The sequence below is a fragment of the Herpailurus yagouaroundi genome, unplaced genomic scaffold (genome assembly GCF_014898765.1).
Source record: "Herpailurus yagouaroundi ecotype Mexico unplaced genomic scaffold, PumYag 67793, whole genome shotgun sequence".
NCBI lineage: Eukaryota > Metazoa > Chordata > Mammalia > Carnivora > Felidae > Herpailurus > Herpailurus yagouaroundi.
In genome coordinates, this window is record NW_024420586.1 from 25,525,159 (window position 1) to 25,536,424 (window position 11,266).

Genomic DNA, 11,266 nt, shown 5'->3' on the forward strand with positions numbered 1-11,266 from the left:
GGGGGGGGGGTCAGAGGATCCAAAAGTGGGCTTTATGCTGACAGCAGTCAGCCCAATGTGGGGCTCGAACTCAGGAACCGTAAGACCATGACCTGAGCAGAAGCCAGATGTTTAACTGACTGAGCCATGCAGGCACCTCTAAAGTGACTTTTCTTATGTCAAGAAATTTATGCCTCATCTTTCTTTTTCCAGGGATCACAAATTATTTCTGCTTATACTACCAACATTAAATATGTTGTGAGAGCCACGTTCTAAGGCTTTGAAAGGTTAATGGGACAGATTCCTTTTGTGTAGGACCTTAAAGAGAGAGAAGAGAAATTGAAAGGGCCCCATGAAGGGCTGTTTTTTGAAGGACTGCTTTTTTGCCCATTTCCCTGCTTCTCTTCTTGCTAGGACCAGCACACCTGCCTTACACATTCCTTATAATACAAATAATGTATGTCCTCCTTGTAAGAATGAAGGAGTTAATGGTTTCTTTGGAACCTTCCAGCACAATAGAAAACTTCTAAGGAATGAGTGAGTGAGGCCATGATGTGTGTATTCCAGACCACCGGTGCTAGAAATCTCAATTTTAAGACCCCCTAGCACCAAGGAATAAGTGACTTATGGAGGACACGTGGACCATTCTCCCTGTTCTGTCCAGTTCCTCGATGCCTGAGAGGACACTTACATCAGACCACAATCCTCAGTAAAAACCCCAGACACCAAGCAAAGACAAGACTCTCTCCTTTCCTGAGTCTCCCAGACACTCTGCCTGTATCTGTACTCTCTCTGTATCTTTAATAAATTCTGCTCTTACTTCTTCTTGGCTCACATTTGATTTTTATGCTGCGTGAAGCCAAGGACCCTCTTGGCTGGTCCTGCGGGACCCCCTCTGGGTCCTCGGACCCAGCCTGCCTTCATCATAAGAGTTTATAAAGTAGAAGAGTGATACTGAAATAGCCACCAGAAATAATACCACAGATGTGCTAAAAATTCATCCCAAGGAAATCATTAAAGATGTGCGAAAAGATTTTTTTAAGTTTATTTAAGAAATCTCTACATCCATGGGGCACCTGGGTGCCTCAGTTGGTTAAGTGTCGGACTTCAGCTCAGGTCATGATCTTAAAGTCTGTGGGTTCGAGCCTTGTGTCAGGCTCTGTGCTGACAGCGCAGAGCCTGGAGTCTGCTTCAGATTCTGTGTCTCCCTCTCTCTCTCTCTCTCTCTCTGCCCCTCCCCCACTCACACTCTGTTTCTCTCTCTCTCTCTCTCTCTCAAAAATAAACATTAAAAAAAAAATCTCTACATCCAACGTGGAGCTCAAACTTATGAGCCTGACATCAAGAGTCACCTGCTCTTCTGACTGAGCCAGCCAGGAGCCCAATGAAAAGATTTTTATGTCAGATTCATCATGGTATTATTTATTGTAGCAAAAGATTGAAGACCACTTAAAGGACAACAGAAGGAGACTGGGTAAATGAATTATAGCACATTTCTTGCATGGAACACATATACTAAAACATTTAAATGTGAAGCTATAAATATACTTAAATGAAAGTGAAATGTTTGGTAAGTAGAATAATGTGCTGGGTCAGAAGATGGTCTTGAAAACACAAACCACAATAATCAATCTCATGGCCATGTTTCCAGGCTTAGAAGCCCTGGGCATCCTTAAAGATACCTAGCAGATAAAGACTACAAAGCAACTTTTATAAATGTCGATTTAAATAAAGAGGTAAACTGATGCACGTTCAACAAGATGAGTTTATTTGGGAATAGCAAAGATTGCAATTCTGGACACCCAAACTGTAGCAAGCTACAGATAAAACCCGAATTACAATTCTTCTCCTATTCCCAAATAAATTCATCTTTCTGAGCTTGCCTCGGTTTCCCTCTGTATTTAGGTTGACATTCCTTGGAGTCAGAAGTGGGATCCAAAGGAGATGACCCCAGAAGAATGATGATCCAGGGAATAATGTGAGGTACCTGTCCCAAGCACCTTTCACTCATGGCTTCTGTCAGTCCAGACCTACTTCTCTTGGGTGAGTCTCCTCTAGGATTCTGAGATCCCTGCCTTTGGTTAACATTTCTGACTTTATTCAAGATCTGTTTAAAAACTATCATTTTTTGGGGCGCCTGGGTGGCGCAGTCGGTTAAGCGTCCGACTTCAGCCAGGTCACGATCTCGCGGTCCGTGAGTTCGAGCCCCGCGTCGGGCTCTGGGCTGATGGCTCAGAGCCTGGAGCCTGTTTCCGATTCTGTGCCTCCCTCTCTCTCTGACCCTCCCCCATTCATGCTCTGTCTCTCTCTGTCCCAAAAATAAATAAACGTTGAAAAAAAAAAATAAAAAATAAATAAAAACTATCATTTTTTGGTGAGTACTTGTTTCTCTTAGTGAATACTAGTTTGTTTGGTGAATACTTCTTTGTTTTATTATTGGAAGCACACCAAAATGTTGGTATAGTTCCTTTGGAATTCTTGGGACTGTTAAAAATAAAGCCACACATAAGCCCAAGGTGGAGTCACTTGCCTTCCAAGTTGCAATTAATTGCAACTTCAACCTCTCCAAGAGTGGAATTTTAAACCAATCAATCTGGAATGTTCTGGTCTGCACCAAAGAGGTAATCTGTCACTTGGGGCCCTCTCATTCCCAAAGGAAGATCAGGTAATCTGCATGATAAGAACCACCCCACCCCTCATCCCACATTTTCTTCAGAGGGGAAGTGAATTTACCTAAAACAATACTTTATTTTCTTTTGCTTTTTTTCACTTTTCTTGCCCAATCCTCCTTCCTATAAAAACTTGCCATTTTGTATAACTCCTAGCAAACCTCCACTCTACAGTTTATGAATTGTTTAATAAAACCGACTAAATCTTCAAATTTACTCAGTTAAATGTTTGCTCTTTAGCAGGTATTAGAACTATTAAACAAGCTTGGCAAGTTTACAGAATAGAAGATCAATATACAAAAATCAATTGTTTCCATAGACAAAATAAAGATGCAATTAAAATATTCCATTTACAAGAGCCTCAAAATAATAAAATACCTAGGAATAGATGTATCAAAAAAAGTGTAAAAACTGAACTGTGAAAGCTACAAAACATTGTTGAAAAAAACTTAAAAAGACCTAAGTTATGAAAATACATGCAATACTGAGTCAGAGCCTGTGGGGATTCTTAGCCTTGACCTGTTGAGTACTCTCCTGCAGCTTCCATCTTCCTCTGCCATCCTCTCCCCTAATCTGTGCCCCCAAATTCATTAAGGAAGTTTCCAGCGCCATGGACTGTTGAAGCTCCCCCAAAGTATCCACAGGTTTTTCACACTTTTCTGTATTTGCCACCCTAGGAACTCTGTATGAGAAGCAAGAGGGTCTTGGGACAAATGACTATTGAAGACATTACTGTCCTTACAATACAGCATACTAAAGGCTGGGATAAGGAAGCGGCTAAGAAAGCTGTAGTGACTCTCCATAGAAAATACATAGGCCCAACCCGCTAAATTTACATTCTAGCCTTATCTCTTCCAACTTACACTCAGGCTCGACCACAATTTAATTACCTAGGTAGTGCCCAATCAGAGCAATTCTCCAGGTGCCACCCACAAGAATACGTACCCTTATACGCCCCTTCTTAAGTAATCCTGGGCCCAGCTAATAGAATAAGCGTCCAGACTTTCCTACGGCCCTCTAATACACACGAAGATCTCGCTCCTCATATTAACACCCTCAGGCCCTCCCTGGAGGGTGCAATTCCAAGATTGGGCTCCTGAACTTTCCAGGCTCCGCCCTCTAACTGGCCTATAAACTTCAACCCATTCCTGACATTTCGAGTCCCGCCCCTTCGCGCTTGTAGGCTCCACCCCCTAGAGTGGCCTTCCAGGACCGCCCCTTAGCCAAGTGCCCGCCCCCAACGCTCTCCAGGACCCACCTTCTCAGAAATGCCATTCAAAGCCCCACCGACAGGGATAACCAATCCGGCCCGCACTCACAACTAGCCATGCAACATTCACCTACTGCAGTAACCTTCCCAGTGTCACCTCCTGGAGGAATATTCTAGGATCACGTCAGGGCTCCCCCGTCTCGCAGCTCCCTCCGAGCCCCGCCCCACCAGTCCCCCCAGGGGAGCATTGGCCCCACCCAGGGGAGCAACCAACCATCCCGGGTCCGCCACGTCAGAATCCGGCTCCAGTCAGACCCCGCCCCCTGAGAGGCCCCGCCCCGCCCCGCCCCCGACACGCACCGGCCTTGGGGCGCAGGCGCAATGTGGCGCCCGTCCTGCGTACCAGCGCCGCCACGTCGGCCGCAGCTCGGGCCGCCAGGGGGCGCGCGTCCAGCCGCGCCAGGAGCTGCCGGGCTCTGGGTCCCGCGGGCAGGGAAAGGCCCCGGCCTGCGCGGGTGAAAGGAACAAGTCAGCGCCTGCCGGAGCCTCGGCCAACCCCCACGCTCCCCGACGTCCGAAGACCTAGAATGCCCCTCAAGATCTTCAGAGCCCCCCGACCACTCGCTCGATAGTTCCGAAGGTCGCCCACTGCCCCTCTCAATTCCCGCGACCCCCAGACCATCGCGAGTATGCCGGTGGACCCCCGCCTGCCCCCACCATAATCCTGGAGACAGCTATGTGGCCGAATTAATTATTCCCGGACCCTTCCGAACATCTTGGGACTATCTCTGGAGGTCTCCGACTGCCCCTTCATAAGCCCAGATTCCAAACTCTTTCCGCACGATATCGAGAGGGACCCCGATTTCTCCAGGTGCCCCGACAGAACAGGGTCGGCCGCCGCTGCGGCCCCGGCACCCCCGATTCCCCTTCCAGATAGCCAGGTATCCAGATACCCTGATGGCCCACGTAGTCCCAAATTGCCCCTCCATTTATCCCAGAGGCTTCCCGCCTAACGCCCCCACCCCCGCAATTCACTACAGACCCTGAGGGCCCAGGTGTCCCCAGTGACCCGGGCAGACCCCAGTGGCACAACTCCCCGGAGACTCCTGAGAGCCCCCGGGTCTGGTACACGGCCCCGCGGTGCGGATGCGGGTGCGGGTACGGGTGCAGGTCGGAGACCTGGAGCCCAGCCCGGGTCGCCGGGCCCCCCTGCTCGCCGCCACCGCCACCGCCACCGCCACTAGGGCGCCTGGGCTGCTTTGTTTACTACCTGTCGGAAGGAAAAGGTGAGGAGCAGACAGGCGGGGCGAGGGGTGGCAGGGACGCGCCCAGTCCCTCCTCACCCTCCCGTACCTCCTCTGCTCCCCCTAGGGTCCGTGACGCCCCCCGCGTGCGGCTCCATGACCCGAAGTCTGTCGGGTGGACGCACGGCCGCCAGCGACGCGTTTGGAGCTCCTGGGCGCGCTCACCTGGCGGCCCGCCCGAGCCTGGGCGCCGCTGTAGCCGGCTGGTCCCGTGCCCGGCGACCTGACCCGCGCAGTCACCTACCTGGCGACAGGCAAGGAGGCCTGGCTGTGGGAGGCAGCGTGAGCGCTTGGCCTCCCTCTACCTCAGGCGCCCCCTCTGCTCTCCCAGGACCCTGGGCTGTGCTCCTTTTCCCACCCAGGAGAGGCTTTATTCCATGAGCGAGAAGGGGAAGTCGAGGCCCAGAAAAGTTAAGGTCCCCGCCCCAGCTCTGACAACTAAACACGGGGGTGCAGAAGTGGAACCCACGTTTACCAGGGAACTCTGCAGCCTCCAGCAGAGCTTTGCTCCTGGTAGTTACTGGGTACATTTGCAGTGAACGTTGGCCTGAGCCAGGACCTACTTGGGAACTGGAAGAGTCTGTTGAGCTGGGCAGGGGGTAGCCCTTGAGGAGACTTGGGTACCACGGGAGGGTTTGGGGCCCTGAGCATGATAGGGCTGGGAGACTCAAGAAGCCGGGAAGGGCAGGTGCCCTGGAGAGTGGAGGGGTGGTAGGGGCCTGAACTTGAGGAGGCTTTGAAGGCCCCCCTGTTGGGAGGGGACACGAGCCAATGAGAGGTGAGAAATGAGGCCTCTCTTAGGTATTAAAAGTGGGGGCGGCCTGGGGAGAGCGGGCGGGGGGGGGGGGGGGCACTTGGGCACAGTGCTACTGTAGTGGAAGGAGGAATGGGGTGCAATGAGAGACAGTCTGTGACAACCACTTTGTGGAGGAAGAAACTGAGGGGCACAGGGGCTCAGACACCTGTCCAGGGCCCTACAGCCGGCCGGTCTCAAGAAGCTTACCCCCAACATGCACTGTTTCTGTGACTTTCACTATAAGCTGTGGACACACTGTGTCCTGATGCTCATTCTGGGTGGCCGGGCAGCCTCTCTGGGCCACCTTTCAGGGTCTCTGTGGTGTCATAGGTGAGAGGGGCGGAATGGTCCCTGCTTTCCTTCCTCCTGGAATGTTGTGGCCCTCCCACCTCTGATCTGACCTTGTCTGAAGGGAAATACACTGGACTTTATTCACTGCTCTGCCTTTTTCTTGTGCATACCACATGGGGCTGTCACCGTTCCCCAAATATGTGCACGGTTTTCCCCACCCTCCTGCCTTTGTCATGCTGTTTCCTGTGTATTGGAGCCCTTCCGAATCTTGTCCACCTGGAAAAGAACTTCATGTTATCAAGGCCCAGTTTTAAGGCTTCAACAATCCATTCACCCTTTTCTGAAAAGAAAGAGCATATGTTCATTGCAGAAAATGGATGATTGGTTGAATATGTAGAACTGTAAACTAATGTGTTTTTTCTGTGAGGAAGAGTCTAGGCTGATATCTTTTCCTGCGTCTTCTCAGGAGCACTGGATTAGGGAGAAAAAAACCAAGGCTGATCCCTAGGCTCCCATGTCCTCTCCTTCCCTGGGAAGCCTTCCCACTCTACTCTCTCTTCCAGGTCCCTGTCCCCTTGAACTCCCCTTGGGAAATTCCCCAATCCTGCAGGGCAGTGCTGGTCACTGGACTCACTGTGCTATATGGGCCTCTGTCTCCCTATACTGGGTTCTTTGCCCACATCTGACTCAACGTGGGTCTGGTGTTGTGTAGGGGAAGGTTGAGACCCTCTATAGTACAGTTCTCTGTAGAATTTTCATTAGTTTATGTATTCTGTGGACATTTTCTACCACCTGGTCAGAGCTTGGCCCCCCCCCCCCACTCCGCCACTGTGGTGCAGGAACAGTTGGGTACATGGAACTGAAACTGCCCTGGTGCTGCCATTAGCAGGAGCCATCTCTGGAGGAAGAGGCCCTACTGGATGCCTACGCAGACAGACATTGACAACACAGTGTGGTCAGGTCTGGGACCTGCCTCTCTTCTAGGTTTGTATGGAAACGTATTTCTCAAGGTAGGAGGGTACATCAAATTTTATTTAATAATTACCTCAATTTTTTACTTTTAGATTTTTGGCCTTATAGTATGTGGGCCTCCGTTTTTATTCTTCCCCTAGGACTCACAAATGTTGTGGGTTGGCCTGGTCAACCTCAGAAACAAAAGGGGAGCACATAGATTTCAAAATTTGACATGCTACAAAGACATAGTAATAAAAAGTGTTGAACTGGGAGTGAATTAGGCAAACTCCTCAATGAGAAATTGGGGTTTTATTTTTTATGTATTTATTTACTTATATTTGAGAGAGAGAGAGAGAGAGCATATGTGTGACCCAAGACAAGGTGCAGAGGAAGAGAGAGAGAGAGGGAGAATTCCAAGCAGGCTCAACCCTGAGCTGATGCAGAACTCCATCCCACCACCCTGGGATCATGACCTGAGCCGACATCAAGAGACACTCAACCGACTGAGCCACCCAGGTACCCCAGAAATTGGGGTTTTAGAAATAAGTATATACAGGAACTTGATACATAATGTATAGGTGGCACTTCAAATTAAATGGGAAAGAATGGAATCTGGTATATGGGTGGGGGGGGAATCAGCTCACCCTAACCTCAATGGGATGCCACCTCACACCCACTAGAGTAGCTACTATCAGGATAATGGAAAAGAACAAGTGCTGGCCAGGATGTGGACAAGTTAGTACCTTTGTGCATCATGGTGGGAATGTAAAATGGTGCAGCCACTGTGGAAGACAGTTTGGTGGTTCCTCAAAAAGTTAAATGTAGTCTTCCTATATTTAACTTGTGATTCAGCAGTTATGATTCAGCAGTTCCACTCCTAGATACATACCCAAGAGGAATGATAGCAGAGAATCCAATAGATATGTGTACATGAATGTTCATAGTAGCACTATTCCCAATAGCCAAAAGGTGGAAAGAATCCAAATGTCCATTGAGGGATAAATGGATAAGCAAAATGTAGTATAAACATACAATAGAATATTACTCAGCCTTAAATAGGAATGAAATTCTGACACATGCTACAGCATGAATGAACTTTGAGGACATTATGTTGAGTGAAATAAGCCAGGCACAAAAGGGCAAATAGTGTTTGATTCCACTTAGATGAGGCGCTTAGAATATGCTAACTTATACAGACTGAATGTAGTATCTGGGGGGAAGGGGGAATAGGGTGTTACTGTTAATTAGGTACAGAGTTTCTGTATCCATGGATGGGGCAGGACTGAAATATTTAAAGGTGGGGAGGTTTTTGAGCTTAGATCCAGGAAATTGGCAATGAAGGGATGAGGCTCAAATCAGTGAATGGGTAGGATTTATGAGGTAGATTTATGGAGCCTAAATCCAAGAAAAGTGTGGGGCCAAAATGGAGATAATAAAAAAAAAAAAAACATTAATGTGGCCTGGACTTGAAGAGAGGATTTCTTAAGTCCCTGAACAAAGGGAGCTTTAACAGGGGAAATGGTCTTAACTCTTAGAATGTGACAGCGTCAAGAAGGACATTGATTTAAATAATTTTATGCAGTGTGGCTATGAGGGAGTTCTACTCAAATCCAGGAATGCAGTGCTAAAATGGGGATTGGCTTGGGGTGGCTGGGTGGCTCAGTTGGTTAGGCAGCCAGCCTCGTCTCCAGTCATGATCTCGCAGTTCATGAGTTTCCAGTCATGATCTCGCAGTTCGTGAGTTCGAGCCCTACATCGGGTTCTGTGCTGACAGCTCAAAGCCTGGAGTCTGCTTCCAATTCTGTCTCCCTCTCTCTCTTCTCCTCCCTTGCTTGTGCTGTTTCTGTGTCAAAAATAAATAAACATGAGAAAAAAAATTTTTAAATAAAATAAGATGGAGATTGGTTTAAATCCATGAATAGAGTGAACCTAAGAGAGGTAAATGGCTTAAATCCATCAATGAGATGGGGCCTAAAAGGATTTTGGCATAAATTCATTATGGGGATGTCTAAAATGGGATTGGTCCACCACATCTTGTAATAATCAACATTAATTATGCTGGAGTGGGATTAAGAGGGGATTGCTTTAGATTTATGAATTGGGTGTGGCTATGAGAGGAATGATTGTGGTAAAAGATTGATTGCTTTCCTGTAAGATGAAGAACAAGATATGGATCTTTTGTTCAACATTGTACTGGAGGTCATAGCCAGTGCAATAAGACAAGAAGAAATAAACAACATACAGATCAAAAGAAGTAAAACTATCTTTGTTCAGGCATGATTATTTATGTAGAAAATCAGGTGGAATCTCCAAAAATCTACCAGTACTAATAAATTAGTTTAGCAAGGTTAGAGAACACAAGATTAATAAAGAAAAATCATTTGTATTTCTATATAGGCAAAAATCTGTTGGAAGTTGAAACAATAAAATACCATTTACAATACCATCTAATATATATAGTATTTAGAGATAAAGTTGACAGAAATGTGTAAGACATGGACACTGAAAATTATGAACTATTTAAAATATTTAATAAAGAAGACCTTAATAAATGGGAAATATATCATGTCCAGGGGTCCTAAGACTCAATACTGTTAAGATGTCAATTCTCCCAAAGTTAATCTATAGATTCATCAGTCCAAATTCCAATAAAAATCCTTGCAGTTTTTTTTGAAATTAGCAAACTGACTAAAATTCATATGGAAATGCAAAGAACATAACAATTTTTAATAAACAGAAAATCAGAGTACTTACAATATTTCACTTCAGATTTATTACAGACATACAATAATAAAGACAGTATAATATTGGTAACAAAATAGACAAATAGATCAATGGGAAAGCATAGAAAGTCTGCAACGAGATCCAGACATATAAGGACAACTGATTTTCAACAAAAGAATAAAAGATTTGTCTCTGGGTAAAGGAGTATATTTTAAACATATGGTGCTATAGCAGTTGGGTATAAATTGGATACACATACAAAAAATTTTTTTGAGGAGTGCCCGGGTGGCTCTGTTGGTTGAGCATCCAGCTAGGTTTTGGCTCAGATCATGATCCTAGGTTGGTGGGATGGAGCCCCCCCTTCAGGCTCTGCACTGAGCGTGGAGCCTGCCTAAAGATTCTCTCGCTCACTCGCTCTCCTTCTGCCCCTCTCCCCTGATCGCTCACTCTCTCTCAAATTAAATAAAATTATAAAAAAAATTTTTGAAACACTTGTTTACATAAAGTGGTGTACTTCAAAATAGATCATAGACCTAAATGTAAAACCTAAAACTATACAATTTCTAGAAGCAAGCATAGGAGAAAACCTTTGTGACCTTGTGTTAGGCAAAGGTTATTTAGATAGGATGTCAAAAACACAATCCATAAAGGAACCAATGGATAAATTGGACTGCACCAAAATTCAAAACTTTTGCCTTTCAAAAGACAGTGCAAATTACTCATCTGATGAAGGATTGTATCTACAATATACACATAATGCCCCAAATTTAATAATAAAACAATCAATGCCATAAAAAATAGGCAAAATATTTGAACATAAACTTCATCAAAGAATATATATAGATGGCAAATAATCATGTAAACAGTGTTCAATATTATTAGTCATTAGGGTAATGCAGGTTAAAATCATGATGAATACCACTGTGTACAGTTAAAAAGTCTGATCATACCAACTGTTGGAGAATATATGGAGGAAATGGAGCTCTCATATGTTGCTGATAGAAATGTAAAATGATATAGCATCTCTAGAAAACAGTTTGGCAGTATCTTAAGTTAAACATATACATGATCCAGCCATTCTCTTTGCAGGTATTTACCTAAAAGAAATGGAAGAATGTATCTATACAAAGACTTGTATATGAATATTCAAAGCAGCTTTATTTGTTGTCTTAAGTCATCTCAGGCTGGCATAACAAAATACTATACACTAGGTGGCTTAAACTACAGATACTAATTTCTTGAAGTTCTGGAGGCTCTGAAGTCCAAGATCAAAGTGCTAGCCAATAAAAGCTCTCTTCCTGGCTTGCAAATGACCACCTTCTACCTATATCTTCACATG

At 45.9% G+C, this 11,266-nt stretch overlaps 2 protein-coding genes across 6 annotated transcripts in view; one reads left to right on the plus strand and one right to left on the minus strand.

Moving 5' to 3' along the window:
- GPKOW (G-patch domain and KOW motifs) overlaps positions 1-5,317 on the minus strand; it is a 19,618-nt gene extending 14,301 nt beyond the window's left edge. For 2 of the 5 annotated variants that reach the window (XM_040469068.1, XM_040469067.1), the window contains exon 1: positions 3,907-4,081. The gene's annotated coding sequence lies outside the window, so the exon portion shown is untranslated. Of the gene's footprint in view, positions 1-3,906; positions 4,082-5,211 lie in introns of those variants that run through there. The other 3 variants (XM_040469071.1, XM_040469070.1, XM_040469069.1) reach the window with 3 other exon arrangements.
- Positions 4,548-6,394, plus strand: LOC121026017 (formin-like protein 20). Its single transcript, XM_040468828.1, has 3 exons — positions 4,548-4,553; positions 4,829-5,144; positions 5,230-6,394. The coding sequence occupies exons 1-3, from the start codon at positions 4,548-4,550 to the stop codon at positions 5,541-5,543; spliced, it is 636 nt and encodes a 211-aa protein (XP_040324762.1). The 3' UTR covers positions 5,544-6,394.
- Positions 6,395-11,266: the final 4,872 nt, after the last annotated feature.

Excerpts from the sequence above, each read along its gene's own strand:
- LOC121026017 (XM_040468828.1), top strand. Across the intron at positions 5,145-5,229 it reads CTACCTGTCGGAAGGAAAAG|GGTCCGTGACGCCCCCCGCG; the intron begins GTGAGGAGCAGA and ends TGCTCCCCCTAG.